At 43.1% G+C, this 13,469-nt stretch overlaps 4 protein-coding genes and 1 long non-coding RNA gene across 10 annotated transcripts in view; 2 read left to right on the top strand and 3 right to left on the bottom strand.

Moving 5' to 3' along the window:
- LOC144039819 (uncharacterized) overlaps positions 1-1,240 on the bottom strand; it is a 20,545-nt gene extending 19,305 nt beyond the window's left edge. The window contains exon 1 of the long non-coding RNA XR_013289539.1: positions 1,095-1,240. This is a non-coding gene — a long non-coding RNA (uncharacterized LOC144039819). The remainder of the gene's footprint in view (positions 1-1,094) is intronic.
- gnpat2 (glyceronephosphate O-acyltransferase 2) overlaps positions 1-5,918 on the top strand; it is an 8,331-nt gene extending 2,413 nt beyond the window's left edge. For both annotated transcript variants that reach the window (XM_077553514.1, XM_077553513.1), the window contains exons 6-16: positions 6-81; positions 148-299; positions 367-485; positions 1,123-1,364; positions 1,993-2,256; positions 2,336-2,415; positions 4,060-4,203; positions 4,297-4,396; positions 4,474-4,567; positions 4,669-4,727; positions 5,425-5,918. In XM_077553514.1, the coding sequence (XP_077409640.1) occupies positions 6-81; positions 148-299; positions 367-485; positions 1,123-1,364; positions 1,993-2,256; positions 2,336-2,415; positions 4,060-4,203; positions 4,297-4,396; positions 4,474-4,567; positions 4,669-4,727; positions 5,425-5,477 (1,383 nt within the window). In that variant the 3' untranslated portion in view covers positions 5,478-5,918. The remainder of the gene's footprint in view (positions 1-5; positions 82-147; positions 300-366; positions 486-1,122; positions 1,365-1,992; positions 2,257-2,335; positions 2,416-4,059; positions 4,204-4,296; positions 4,397-4,473; positions 4,568-4,668; positions 4,728-5,424) is intronic.
- LOC144039817 (uncharacterized) lies at positions 5,840-9,008 on the bottom strand. The gene is made up of 2 exons (XM_077553518.1): positions 8,660-9,008; positions 5,840-7,250 (listed from the first exon to the last, which is right to left on the bottom strand). The coding sequence occupies exons 1-2, from the start codon at positions 8,721-8,723 to the stop codon at positions 6,721-6,723; spliced, it is 594 nt and encodes a 197-aa protein (XP_077409644.1). The 5' UTR covers positions 8,724-9,008; the 3' UTR covers positions 5,840-6,720.
- On the top strand, positions 8,519-12,941 carry fam228a (family with sequence similarity 228 member A). 3 transcript variants are annotated; one of them, XM_077553517.1, is made up of 9 exons: positions 8,519-8,997; positions 10,228-10,307; positions 10,526-10,696; positions 10,762-10,827; positions 11,167-11,361; positions 11,433-11,513; positions 11,574-11,649; positions 11,732-11,849; positions 12,718-12,941. In XM_077553517.1, the coding sequence occupies exons 2-9, from the start codon at positions 10,230-10,232 to the stop codon at positions 12,797-12,799; spliced, it is 867 nt and encodes a 288-aa protein (XP_077409643.1). In that variant the 5' UTR covers positions 8,519-8,997; positions 10,228-10,229; the 3' UTR covers positions 12,800-12,941. The 3 variants fall into 3 exon arrangements, with proteins under 3 accessions (XP_077409643.1, XP_077409641.1, XP_077409642.1); XM_077553515.1 differs by lacking the exon at positions 8,519-8,997 and adding an exon at positions 9,723-9,838; XM_077553516.1 differs by lacking the exon at positions 8,519-8,997 and adding an exon at positions 9,851-9,995.
- LOC144039813 (intersectin-2-like) overlaps positions 12,918-13,469 on the bottom strand; it is a 30,302-nt gene continuing 29,750 nt past the window's right edge. For all 3 annotated transcript variants that reach the window (XM_077553508.1, XM_077553510.1, XM_077553511.1), the window contains one exon: positions 12,918-13,469. In XM_077553508.1, coding sequence (XP_077409634.1) covers positions 13,315-13,469 — 155 coding nt within the window. In that variant the 3' untranslated portion in view covers positions 12,918-13,314.

The following is a 13,469-nucleotide window of genomic DNA, read 5'->3' as shown; positions in this document are numbered from 1 at the left end:
CGTAGACAGGATTTGCACCTGTGGAATTTTACATCGAAGGCTTCCGAAGTCGCTCACTAAAATCATTGACGCCCAAATTAGGCGAGTCATATTGATTGGTTGATTGATTGAAAAAAATCATGATAGCCCATCTGTCGGATCACGCAGGTATGTTGCAGATGGTGCTGGATCCCTACTTTAAAGGCGAGGTCGACGACGTCACCTTGGTTCCCATCAGCCTGAGCTACGACCGACTTCTGGAAGAATCCCTGCTGGCCCGCGAGCTCCTGGGCATCCCTAAGCCCAAAGAGAGCACCCTGGTGCGTCCCGGGTTCTCATCCGGTGAGCCACGACAAGGTAACCTGAGGTCGGGGTTCTCGTCTGCAGGGCATGCTGAAGGCCGCCAGGGTCCTACGCGAGGATTACGGCTGCATGTACGTCAACTTTGGGCGGCCCATGTCGGCCAGAAAACTTTGTCAAGGCGAGATCGAGCCGCTCATATCCATGTGAGTCACGTACATAATCATTGCCACAATGTGGGGCAAGATTATTATTTTTTTATGATTTCTTTCCAATTCATGCATTTGATTTCAAATTTAGTAGAGCGTATGACCTTTGGGCTAATGAGGCAGTGTCCTTCTTGATCCAGTAGATGGTGATGAGGAAAAACAAACAAACAAACAAAAATAACTGTTTGGACATATTAGCGCTATATTTTGTCTATGCGGTATTTTCTTTGCTAATATTACATATTCAAATGAGGACTGTTGCTATTTTTACACATAAGTTTTAACACAATGATGACCAGACTGTGCTAGCTAGCTCATTAGCTCATTAGCCAACACACAAAACTTTAACAATCCCACTGAAGCCTTTTACACGGTAGTCTAACTTCTGGCAAGATAATTGTACTTTTAGTTAAGTAAAGCTTTGTACAAGAATTCTAGATATCCTATTTTGATAGTATTTATTAATAACTGTACATATGGTTTTTGCTTTTCATTCGACAGTGATGCTGTAAAACAGGCTAACTACGCTTTAGCCTCCTTGCTAGCTTGCCCGACAAAATCAGTCCACTGTATTTTTTTCTCCTTGACATGTATTTCTATCCTCACCATTTCTACCTTTGACGTGTTTCCACAGAGAAGTTCCTGAGATGCCCTCAGAGGAGAAGCAGGTTTGTCTAAACCGGATGGCTCATCTGATAGTTCGAATCCAAGAGCGGGGTTCCTTCATCAGCCCGTGGTCCCTCATGGCCTGCCTGCTGCTCCAGCGGATGCCGTCCGTCCTGATACAAACGGGCCTGCCTTGGCGACACCTCGCCGAGAGGACGCTCTGGTTGAAGGGGTTGGCGCTGAGCTTCGGGGCGCGGCTCAACTGGCCTGGTGGGTCCAAAGAGAATGGAGCGCTGCTAATTACGCGGCATACATTCCAATTTTTTTTTTTCTTTTGGACATACATTCCAAGTGTCCTGTTCAAACTTTTGGTTCTAACAAGCACACCTGTTTCAATCAGCCAAGCACAATACCACCCGCTGGCCTGCTCTAAAATATATCACAAGATGGCGGCAAAGCCCTGTTAAATAGTGAAGCAGTGATTTGGCGCCGCCCTGTGGCATGAATAGGCAACTGTAAAATTTTCTGGTGGCGGTGTGGTGTCAATTTGTGATTACTGTACTAGATTTACCCAGAATGTGAGGTTGGTTTAAAACCTGTGAGCTTTAGAACTGTGAGAGCTAACCAGTACTGTTCAATGTTAATGCCTGTTAATGCCTTAAAAAAACAAGAAAGGGGAGGGGGGGGGGGTGCTTCAAGTGAGACACTTTGCAGCTTTGAGCGACATCAACCAGATTAAATGAATGTGAGCTGGCACAAGCATTCACATTCACTTACGAGATGTTGGGCGGGATTACCACACTGACCCCAAGAGGAACCCACTCAACCATCTTAGGCTCGCGAGAGGGAAGTAAGCAAGTACAAACACTTAAGTATTTATTTTTCTGTCACACTTAAGAACACGTCCCCGATTTGGAGGTGATGTCGTCGGCCGTGGCTCTCCATTACCCCTCGGTTCGCGTCGAGAAACAACGCGTCTTCCTGGTCGTGGCGGAAGAGGAAGTGCCAGCGGGCCGGCAGCCAATCAGCGCAGAGGACAGCTTGGCCAGCATGGCGGCGGCCATGTTGATGATGGCGTCCTACCGCAACCAGTCACTGCACCTTTTTGTCCGGCCGGCGCTGCTGGCCACGGCCTTGAGTCTTTCTCGGAGCGGCCGCAGAGGTGAGCGTAGGGGAGCTGAATGCGTAAAACTGGTAACCATGGTAACGTCCAATCAAACGATGCCCTTGTGTCATGGCAGATGAGGTCTTTGCAACCTTCTGCTTCCTCCAGGACGTCTTCAGAAATGAATTCATCTTCATTCCTGGCAAAGCTGATGAGGTAAACGGTTCGATCAGCTGTTGTTTTTGAGAAAGTCCATAAAACTGGTAAGTATAGAATAACGCTGGGAGACCGAAGCGTTAGACCGAAGACCAAAGAGAAACAGAAAGTGAGAATTGGGCCATTGTGTTGGGAAGCAGGGCAAGGAGGCGAAGGTGATGTACAAAAAAGGACTTTAATTACTACAAAACAAAAAGCGAACTCCAAATGGCAAGAGAAAATAAAACGTGGGGAGGGCAGCAAGGCAAAAACTGGTATCATGACAATGAACCGACACAGACAGAGGGGAGACAGGAGAGTAAATACACACACGCTAATGACACAACAAGACACACCTGGGGCAAGACACAAGTGGCTGAGGGCACTAATTGGTTGACACGAGGAAGGGCAGGATTACACTTAACAAGACCAAGGGAGACACACAAGGAAAAACAGAACCCAAACATGACAAGTGTTGTCAGTTGCTATAGTCCTGTCCTGTTTTTGTCCCTTTTGATCCTGACGTTGTCAGTCACTATGCAGTTGCTATGGTTCTGGATTGATTGATTGATGGGTTCATTGTGTTGTTATGATGCTGTTTTTGTCCCTTGGGCCGATGAAGTTGTCAGTTGCTATAGTCCTGTCCTGTTTTTGTCCATTGTGATCATGATGTTGTCAGTTGCTATGCAGTTAAGATAAGATAAGATCCACTGATTGTCACACCCACCTAAGTGGGGCGAAATTCGTTCTCCGCATAGGACCCATCCCCTGAGGGAGCGGTGAGCAGCAGCATCAGCCGCGCTCAGGAATCATATGGTGATCTAACCTCCCAAATCCAACCCTTATTGCTGAGAGTCAAGCAGAGCGGCAATGGGTCCCATTTTTATAGTCTTTGGTATGACCCGGCCGGGAATTGAACCCACGACCTCCCAGTCTCAGGGCGGACACTGTACCACTAGGCCACTGAGCATAGTTTGTGTTGTTATGGTGCTATTTTTGTCCCTTGTGATGACGATGTTGTCAGTTGCTATGCAGTTGCTCTGGCCCTGTATGGTTTTGGCTTGGGTCATGGGGCCATTGTGTTGTTATGGTCCTGTATTTGTGTCCCTTGTGATGATGATGTTGTCAGTTGCTATAGTCCTGTCCTGTTTCTGTCTCTTGTGATCATGATGATGCCAGTTGCTATGCAGTTGATACGGTCCTGTATGGTTCTGGATTGGGTCATGGGGTCATTGTGTTGTTATGGTGCTGTTTTTGTCCCTTGGGATAATGATGTTGTCAGTTGCTATAGTCCTGTCCTGTTTTTGTCCCTTGTGATCCTGATGTCAGTAACTATGCAGTTGCTATGGTCCTGTATGGTTCTGGATTGATTGATGGGGTCATTGTGTTGTTATGGTGCTGTTTTTGTCCCTTGTAATGATGATGTTGTCAGTTGCTATGCAGTCGCTCTGGTCCTCAATTTGTCTTAATTTGTCATATAAGCCTTTATTCTGTCATACAGAATTGAGTATGGTCCTAGCTGGACTTACATACATTCTTACAGTTATGAACCAAATTAAAAAGACAAAAAAGGACAAAGACAATGTTTGAAAATAGAGAAAAGCGACTTTGAACCAAGACTGGACCAATCATTGACATGGATTTGAAGGGATTGTCTTTTTTCAGGACTTTGAGGAGGCCTGCTACCTCTTGAAGAAATGCGGTGCCCTCGACGCCACCGACTCACAGCAAGTGACGGCATCTGAGGGCGGCGCCGTGGAGTTGTCCTTCCTGCGGGCGCTGCTGAAACCCTTCATTGACTCCTACCTGGTACATTTTGCTTTCTGTGGTTGATAACAGGCCAGTTCACGTGAGGGAACGGGTGGATTACGGTTGTGCTTCGGTTGATGGGCTGTCGTCTAGGTCATGTTGAGTTTCCTCAGTGAGCGGGACGCTCGCGTGATCACGGAGCAAGACTTCCTACCCGCCGTGAGGGGCCTGGCGACCGAGCTCATCATCTCAGGTAAAGAGCGCCACCGCCGTCATTGGCGGACGTCACCTAGCCGAGGCCCCGTCTTTTCTTGCGTCCCCCGTCGGCAGGCCACCTGCACACCTACGAGACCCTCTCGTCCGACGTCCAGAAGAACGTCCTGGCGGCCCTGCGGAGGTTGGCGGCTGTGACCAAGTTGAAGGCGTGAGTAATGAGATTAGCCGGGAGGGAAAAAAGCTGTTTGGCTTCTAAGCTCATTTATTCTACAGCCTGCTTGACTGGTTTGTCATGTTTGCCGTTTACAGGTCAGGGAAGGCGTACAGTGTGGATAAAGACGCTGTGAGACGAATAGAATGCACACTTTGTAAGAATGCTTAACCTTCCTATTTGTTGGTTTCTCAGGAACATAATGTTCCCGGGTCAATTTGACCCAGGGTACATGTAATGATAAAAACGCATCCCAATCAACGTTACTATCCACTTTCATTGCAAATATTTCAAATAAACCACTTTTAATAAGTTTCATCATGAAATACTACTATTTGTAGTTAACGTTGGAATGGGTCATTTTGACCCGGGATACATTTCATGTTCCTGATAATGAATTTTAGCCGTTTTCAATGCAAATGTGTCAAAATGAACCATTATAATTGTCTGTTGATAAAGTTTTATTGCAAAAATCTAATCTTATTAAAATGAGTCAATTTGACCCGGACTCTGTTTAATGTTCCAAAAGCATTCTGATAAACATAAGAAACCAACTTAATTGAAAATGTGTCAAAAATAAGTTTTTTTTAAATCTTTAAATTAGAACAGGGTCAAGTTGACCCAGCTATTGACATTTAATTGAAAATATCAAAGTGAACAATTTTAATTGTCTTATGAGATGTTTCACACCCAAAAAATACTATGGGTCAATTTGACCCGGAGTGTTTAACAGGTTAAAGGTTTTCAATTAGCGTAACATCTATTTCAAGAAAGTCGTCAGGTGGCTTTGGAATGTATCCTCTGCGATAAATAGGTTGACTTTAATCAGACTGACGTGTTTTTCTCATCTCTAGCTGGACAAATCCGTCCCCAGATACTCCAGACTGAACCTGACGCAAGACTTTAGTCTCCGCTGGAGCGCGTCCAGGCTCAACACCCAGACCACATTCACCCTCTCACCTCTACTTGACCCCCTTGCTCCTCCTCCTCTGGATCGTCGTCGTTCTTCCTGCGACACTCTTTTCGGTGTCAGAAGAGATCTGAAGATGTTTATGATTGCATTCAAGACAGTATTTTTTTGAGTGTTATGTCATCAGACGGAAGTTTTTATTCTATGTAGTTATCAACCTGTTCTTTAACATTGCAATTTTTCCTCTCCTAAAATTATGACATTTTCATGCGATATTACAAATGTATTCGAGTAACATTATGGCTTTTATAGGCTGTAGCTAAGTAGGCCTGACGTCAAAAACACCACATCAAGACTGCTTATGTTTGAGACTTTTATTTTTTAAACTTCTTTACATATCAATAAATGTAAAACAAGCATAACAAAATGCACCATGGATGAACCATCATTTTTCTTCGTTTTCGCTTGGACGTCGTCGCGAATGAGAACCAGAGGGGCAAAGTTCAGAGTTCATCGCTGCCGACCGACCCACATTGCAGTTAAAAGGCCTCATTGAGTGCCAGTTGGCCGAGCCACCGGACGCTATGCTAGGTGCACCTGCGCCGCCAAAATAGATTCGTTATTATGAAGAGAGCTTATTTAGCAATGTGTGAAAATATTCATTTTTAGCACGCTTTAGCTTTAACTTTAGCCGTCAATGTGAGTGAACGCATTGTTTTTTTTTTTCATTCTCAGACGGCTTTTCTGCCTTCTGACCGAGATGCGCGTGCACTCATGGCTGCCAACGAGGCGCTCTAAATTGGCAATACCAGTGCACTATCCAAAGATGCTTTTTTTGAGATGTAGGCATAGCTAGCTAGCTAACTGCACGTCGCAATTAACGCATACACTTCTCTGCGACGCACACCAAGAAAACTAAGTGCAGTGTGAAAAGGCCTTTAAGTCCAGGGGGTAGCTTCTAGTTTGGATTAACCAGTTTTTTTTGACAAACTTCGCACACTTCTAAAAAAAATTGTGCTCAGTGCAAAAGCAATAAAGCTTTAATGGCATGGAACTACTTTTCTGCCATTTTGTGCCATCTATGGGCAATTATAAACCTTTTCAGGGGGGCATCAATTATTGAGTGGTGTAGAGTTGTGCTAAAATGGTTTCATTTTATTCGCAATGGCGGCGCTTCTTTCTTCGGCAGGTGTACCTAACGTAACGTCGGGCATGCAGGCGCTTCTGTCCGTGCCAAGGATTATCTGTACACGGGCGGCACGTCCACCTTGATCCGCAGGGCGCTGACGGGGTCCTGGCAAAAGACAGAGATGTACTCCAACACTTTGGAGTTGAGCCTCTTCTCGCTCTCCTTGGCACGATGGCGCTCCTTGTCCCAGCGCTCGCGCTCGCCGTTCATCTGCGAGAAGAGGTTGAGCTGGATGGAGCGCAGCGTGGCCGCCAGCACGTACGCGCCGCCCTGCAGCCCGTGGCAGAGCGCGGCGCCCACGCTCAGCACCGCCGCCATCAGGTTGGGCATGGTCTCGCACAGCACGCACGCGCCCTCCAGGAGGTGCAGCGTGCAGGCGCGGCCCGCGGACGGCGCGCCGTGCCAGTGCGGGTACCCGGACGGCGGGGTCGGGCCCTGCTGCTGGCTGCTGGCCAGGAGGTGGCGCACGCAGTCGCTGAGGTGGGCGGCGGCGCGGCGCAGGGGCAACAGGGCCAGGTACAGGTGGCACGCCGCCTTGGTGAGGGCGTGGAAGAGCAGACGCAGCTCCAGCACGGCGTTGCCTGGCCGAGAAGGAGAGATTAGGAAGTGGCCGGGTCAGATTGGAGTCTAATCTGATGTGGTGACTAATGTCAGATGGCATTAAAGTCTCATGGGAAGTCACATGAGCACGCAAAGCACATCGTTTGAGTACAAAGTTCAGTCATGGCAACTTTTAAACTAGCAAAATAACTACAATGAAGGTATCTGCTTGAGTGTTTACTTTTGTGATTTTTTTCTTCTTCTTGAAAACATCTATACTTTCTATTTGTCAAAAATAGGCTAATTGAGTGAGATTTGAGAAAGTATTTTAAAGAATTGCTAATGCCATCACACCAGCGATCCGTAGCTAATGCGCTAGCTAGCCTAAAAAACACAATTTCCTAGCATTCCAAAATTGTCCATCTAATCTTTTCTAGAAAACCAGATGTAGGCAAGGTATGGTTTTTGTCATCATCATTAGCTAATTTAGCATTCTAGTGCTAGTTCACATTAACAAAGCTATGGGTACACGTTTTGATGACACATGAGACGGAAGCTACGTAGGCTAGCTTTTGTTAATAAAAAGAGGGAAGGGGTTTTATGTGGATCTTTTTTGTTTTCTTTCAAAACAATTAGGGGTACAACTAACGATTATTTTAATAATTGATTCATCTTATCACTTTATTTAAACACAGGACATTGTTTCAAATTAACGGTACAAAAACTTAAATTAATAATAATTCAGTTATTGGTTTGGACCGTAACATGTTGGAAAATAGGCAAAAATGTTGATCATTGTTTTCCAAAGTAAAAGCAAATGTTTTATTTCGATTCAACGCCAAGATAATCAGTCTGTTATGGAGGGCAACAGAAATAAGAGAAAATTTTGTGTTGAGAAGCTGAAATTCTGAGGAGTTGAAAAATTAATCTTAACGATCAAAAATATTGATTAATTTGATAATTGATTAAGTGTTGATGAATCCTTACATGTTTGAAAGCAATTATTGTATAGAACTACACCTAAATTCATCTTTACGTTTTACTTGTGTACTTATTTCAGAGTCTTTACTGTTTTACTTTTGAGCAAAGGAGTTGACTAGTTCAGTCTGGACTATTACATTTTAATACTAAATCGCAAAAATTACATGCTTGCTTACATGATCACTTAATGTATTTATGCACTTTCTGAGTGTTTTTTCGGTCTTGAAAGTCACAAGAGCAACAAATGCTTTCATGGGACCACACCTTGCAAACGGAATCAAAAATGAAAGTATGAAGTCGAGATGCAAGATATACTGTGCATCTCTAAATCTAAACTACATAAAAATGTTATGTAGCTCTCTCTCTCTTTTTTATTTTATTTTATTAATTTTTTTTTGCACTCGGGCTACTTATGTACTTTTCAAGACCTGTCACTTGCAACGTTAAATTCTTTCAAAATGTGCCTTACCGTCTATGAAGCAGAAAATCCACAGGAGGACAATACACGCTGCTAAAGAGGTGAACCAATCCATGTGAGCCGATTTTCCCTCCTCGGCAGTGAAAATCCAACAAAAATCGGCAAGGAGAAAACAAAAAAAAAAATCTTGACTTGTGATGACGGTGATGTCGTCCTGACCTGACGCCTTTGACGCACTCACATGATCAGATGGATGATCGCGGACCGTCTGCAGCGTGTGGAGTAAACGGGACGGAGACACCTGCAGGACGCCCGAGGTGTCAAACGGGGCCGCATTAATTCAGGACGACGAGCTTGTTAAGACTTTCGCTCAGTCGACTGCGCGTCTGGTAACACTTTGATTCATCTTCCTTTTCGGCTTTCGAAGTTGAGGAGGAACGAGGTGGCATGCACGTGATGTCATAACCACGCGTCATTACTTATGTAGATGACGTAATTAATTTGCTAATTACACGATTTTAATGTAACAATAAGTAGCCTATTTGTTATCCCTCTTAAAGCTACTAATCGGGAAAGTTTACTGGGACAAAATGAGAATCTGCAGATCCCTTACATGTTTAAATGTCTCTTATTTATTTTTCTTATTATCTTTCTTTTGAATGTGAAGAATCAACACCAAGTGGGACACAGTTGAATAAAATTAATATGATATTTATTTATTTATGCTTTGTTTTGTTTTTAGGAATAAACCTTTTGTTTGTTTTTTATTTGGTGCCCAAGTTGTCCTCTATTTCTGGAATGACTTTTAATTTCAATTTAAAAAACAACATGGAATTTTAAATTGAACATTTAGGGAACATTTAGCTAGCTTTAAAGTTTTGGTTGAAAGACTTTACTGGCCTGTGTGGCAAGGTGTGACGTCAACGAGGTTGCCGGGGCAACGGGCCGTGTGTGCTCACTCGCCCAAAACACCTGCGCGAAGATGGAAGAACATACAGAAGAAACTTTCTCACGTTTCAGCTGAAAAGTTCGACCAAAATAACAAGCGTTTCCACAGATAGTTAAAAAAAAAATGCTCAAGCCTAAAAACTTGAGTGTTTCTTTTTCGTTTCGCTCGACTTGTAAACATCTCTAACGAAGTTAGAGACAGTGGCGCAATGCATCATGGGGGATCTTGGTTTGGAAGTGGCGGGAGCTATGTCGCCGTGGGTGACATGGATAGCATAACAGGCTAGTAACGTTGATTAATTTTGTTTTTTTTTAGGCTTAGTAGGTGAACCAATTAAACATTTTATATCACAATATAAAATAGAATACAATGTATTCTCTATTTATATCATGCGAGGTTGAAGAGAAATAACGGAGACCTTTAAAGCAGCATAAGCTGGTAATGACTTGAGCTAGCATTGTAAGCTAATAGCTAAAATATATATATATATTTTTACTTTTACTGTACTCATTAAAATGTAACTTTTTTATGTCATTTCTAATAATACAGTGTTAACCAACAGTACGTATACAATTTTTAAATAATCTTTTAAATGAATGTGTGAAAATGTAACCAAATGCACCAGATTTTGAAGTTGTTTTTTGGTTCACCTTGTATTTTTTTTTTCCAGACATGTCACGGCCAAAAAGGAGCAAAGATGGCGTCATCACCTACCACATACCGTTTAGTATCGGCCTTCTGGCGTCTGAGGTAGGTTAGTGACACTGTAGTTTAAGCGCAAAAAATTAAAATGAAGTCGTGTCATATTATTGCTGTCTCATGTTAGTGGCTGCTTTAGAACTATATATATATATATTAACATTATTTATCATCTTATGAGTGAATTCACCAATTTTTTCCTCATTACAAATTTACAAGTTATAGTTTTAAAATGACGTGGTCAATATGTCTTCGCATTGCGCTTTCAGGTGACAGAGTCCAAGTGCCCGCCGCCGCCTAAGGCGGGACCCAGTGCGCCAGTGAAGAAGAGGAATTCTAGCGGGTGTGTTAAACAGAATAAACGGGATGGCGCCGCGGGGGCACAAGAATACAGGCTGCGGCAAGGCACACTGTCTTACACCCCTACCAGGCGACTGCAGGTAATGCTTGCCACCGCATTCCCTCATGGAGCTGAGATGTTTTGAGCTTCACGTTTGTCTTTCAGGTGAAAATGGAGGATGAAATTGAAGGGGTAAAAGAATTGATTCGCCCTTTACTAGACACACAAAAGGTAAGATTTTAAATGGAACTAAACCCTACATATGGTAGCTGGCGCCATCTAACGGTCTTTCAGAAAGGACCACAATAGCAAATAAGTAAAATTTTCAGCAAATAAAAGTATTTTTGATAAAAATAAATAAATAAACCCGTGAATAGGTAAGGAAAATATGCATGTAGCAAATCAATATTAGGCATGGAAGCACTGTTTGTTGCTCTATAGTTTTTCTTTACATTCTTGTATGTTTCTAGTGTAGAAATAAAAAAAATAAAAATAAATGTTATAACATCATAGTAAAAAAATTCAGTACAGTGCGATTTTTCTTTATTAAAATCACTTGTCGCCGTGGAGGAGCTGGCATCTTTCCTGAGCATGCAAGATGAAGCCAAGGTAATGAAGAGGGAGGTGATGCGCAGGTGTCTGTATGAGGACGTGTGGGGTTCGCTCCAAAAGAGGCTCGACCACCACATGGCCGTCTGCAATCCGGCTGAGATCAAGATGCGCCAGAACTTGTACCAACTATATCTAAATCACGGGAACGCCAAGGTGTGTTGACGTTCAGCCAAGGGACGTCCCACGGTGTGCATTTGGGGGCTCACGTTGACTGTCGCTTTCAGGGTTACGTCTTTCTGGATATTTGTGACCTGAAGCAATACAATCCGTATCTTCTCCACGAAAAAAAGCCGCACAAGTGCAAGGTGAGTTGCGTTAAATGCGTTTGGTGGTTTGTGTGCCCTTCTGACAACATTCCCACACAGGTGAGGATGGCCGAGTTGAAGGAGAAAGAAGTATTATTCGAGAGGTCCAAGATTGTTAAGAATCGCTGTGGAGCAGGTAGCCACTTTTGTCACTCAGCATATAGAATATATACATCCATACAATATTATATTATATTATATTATACATTTCCATTTAGGGTGTCAGTACAAGTGGATCAGACAGCGCCAGGTCCAAGATGGTGACGATGTGACAGCTGCGATCAGCTTACTCCCTGCCGAGTCAGCGAAGAGCAGCACGAGCCGCGAGAGGACCTGGTACTGCTTTTACACATGATCAGTGTCTTCACATAGAATAATATCGTTACTCATGAGCAAAAACATTATTAAAAGTTATAGAGCAAATAGGTTATTTTATAAAATGTGTATCAAACTGGTAGCTCTTTGCATGAATCTACTCAAGATTTCGCTCTCAGTTTTACAATATGAAGTGATTATCTGACGGAAACGACAGGGATGTGATTTTTCCGCAAATTCAGCTTTTTTTATCTCCCCCCCCAAATTTTTTTTTCAATTTTTTATTATTTTTTTTATTTTTATTTTATTTTTTTAGTAGTAGTAGTAGTTCATTGTGTATGCACATGACTCCGACAGATAACATCTTCTGCTATAACAAAGACATTTGTGGTATGCTCTAACATGAGTTACTTTTCATTTGGTCATGATACAATTATTTGTTCATGAAATTTGAACTCTTCAACATTATTTATGTGTTAACTTAGTAATCACATTAGTTAGATATGATGATATTCTCAGTGATAGTTTTTAAAAGCAAAGGCAGTCCAATGTTTTTGAATGTGACTGATTTTGAGTTGACTAAAACTGCCATTTTATTGGGATAGTTCAATATACATTGAACATTTATGCTGTTGTTTTGTCTATTTCTTTGTCATGTGAGTGCATTGTAAGTACTTAAAAACACGGAAAACCCATGAGCTAGGACCTAGCTGGGTGCCAGCGGCCCCCAGACCCCCGGCTAAATTTTCAGATAATTTCACTTTGGTCAAATCACATCCCTGAAACGAGTTTGACACCGCAGAATCCTAAAAGCAATGTTAATATATATCTCAATTTTTTTTTTTAATTCGATGAACATACGGTTAATAATATGTCCTGTGTTGTACAGCCTGGACGTAATGTACCACATACGCGAGTCCTCCATACTGGACGGGACGTGCCATCACGCCGGCTGCTGGTTCTCCAGATGAGTAGCGCTTTCTTCTCTTCATATCAAGCAAGTCCGCTTGATCAACCCGGTCGCCACCTGTCAGTATTTCACACGCATACATGCATACGCACTAGCAGTAATAACCAAGCCCCAACATGTACATGTGGAGGACTGTACGTGATGTACACTTTTATTAATCCAACATGTTGACTTTTTGCACACCGCCGCTCTCTGCATTTTGTGCACAAGCCAGAACTCAACATGTACAAATAAAAGCTTGTTATCGGGCACCACATCAATTATTACTGTGCTAAATATCTCTCTGACATTAAGCATGATTATATCTGTAATAAAGTTTAAACTGTGAAAGGATGGCGTAGGTGTACCTAATGTTGTGGCCTGAAAGTAGAAATAAGTCCACAGGTTATATGTTCAAAAAAACACAAATAAATTCCAGTGTACTGCCAATCGTATTCACATTCCCAGGACAAGGTTGCTAGTATGTGAAGGCACTTTATGATCTTATATGACACAATAGCCCAGAAGTCTCATTAGTCATTTGGCCGTCGGCTCATAGAGCTGCAGGTCCAGCTTGACCCAGACTTCCCCGGTGGGAACTTCGTGGAGCAGCAGGCGACGACTGGCGGCGCCTTTGCTCTCCATTTCCTTCTTGATGGTCGCCACTGGAACCTCAGTGCGACCCAGGAAGT

This window comes from Vanacampus margaritifer, chromosome 19, assembly GCF_051991255.1.
Source record: "Vanacampus margaritifer isolate UIUO_Vmar chromosome 19, RoL_Vmar_1.0, whole genome shotgun sequence".
Classification (NCBI taxonomy): Eukaryota; Metazoa; Chordata; class Actinopteri; order Syngnathiformes; family Syngnathidae; genus Vanacampus; species Vanacampus margaritifer.
Note: the sequence above shows the minus strand (reverse complement) of the source record. Positions and strands in the feature narration are given on the sequence as shown.

What these genes read in the sequence shown, in the direction of transcription:
- LOC144039817 (XM_077553518.1), bottom strand. Translation starts at nt 8,723, where the DNA reads ATGGATTGGTTCACCTCTTTAGCAGCGTGTATTGTCCTCCTGTGGATT. An exon ending in GATTTTCTGCTTCATAGACG is followed by an intron (nt 7,251 to 8,659) that starts GTAAGGCACATT and finishes CTTCTCGGCCAG; the next exon opens with GCAACGCCGTGCTGGAGCTG.
- fam228a (XM_077553515.1), top strand. Translation starts at nt 9,766, where the DNA reads ATGCATCATGGGGGATCTTGGTTTGGAAGTGGCGGGAGCTATGTCGCC. An exon ending in CCCCTACCAGGCGACTGCAG is followed by an intron (nt 10,697 to 10,761) that starts GTAATGCTTGCC and finishes TTTGTCTTTCAG; the next exon opens with GTGAAAATGGAGGATGAAAT. An exon ending in ACGAGCCGCGAGAGGACCTG is followed by an intron (nt 11,850 to 12,717) that starts GTACTGCTTTTA and finishes TGTGTTGTACAG; the next exon opens with CCTGGACGTAATGTACCACA.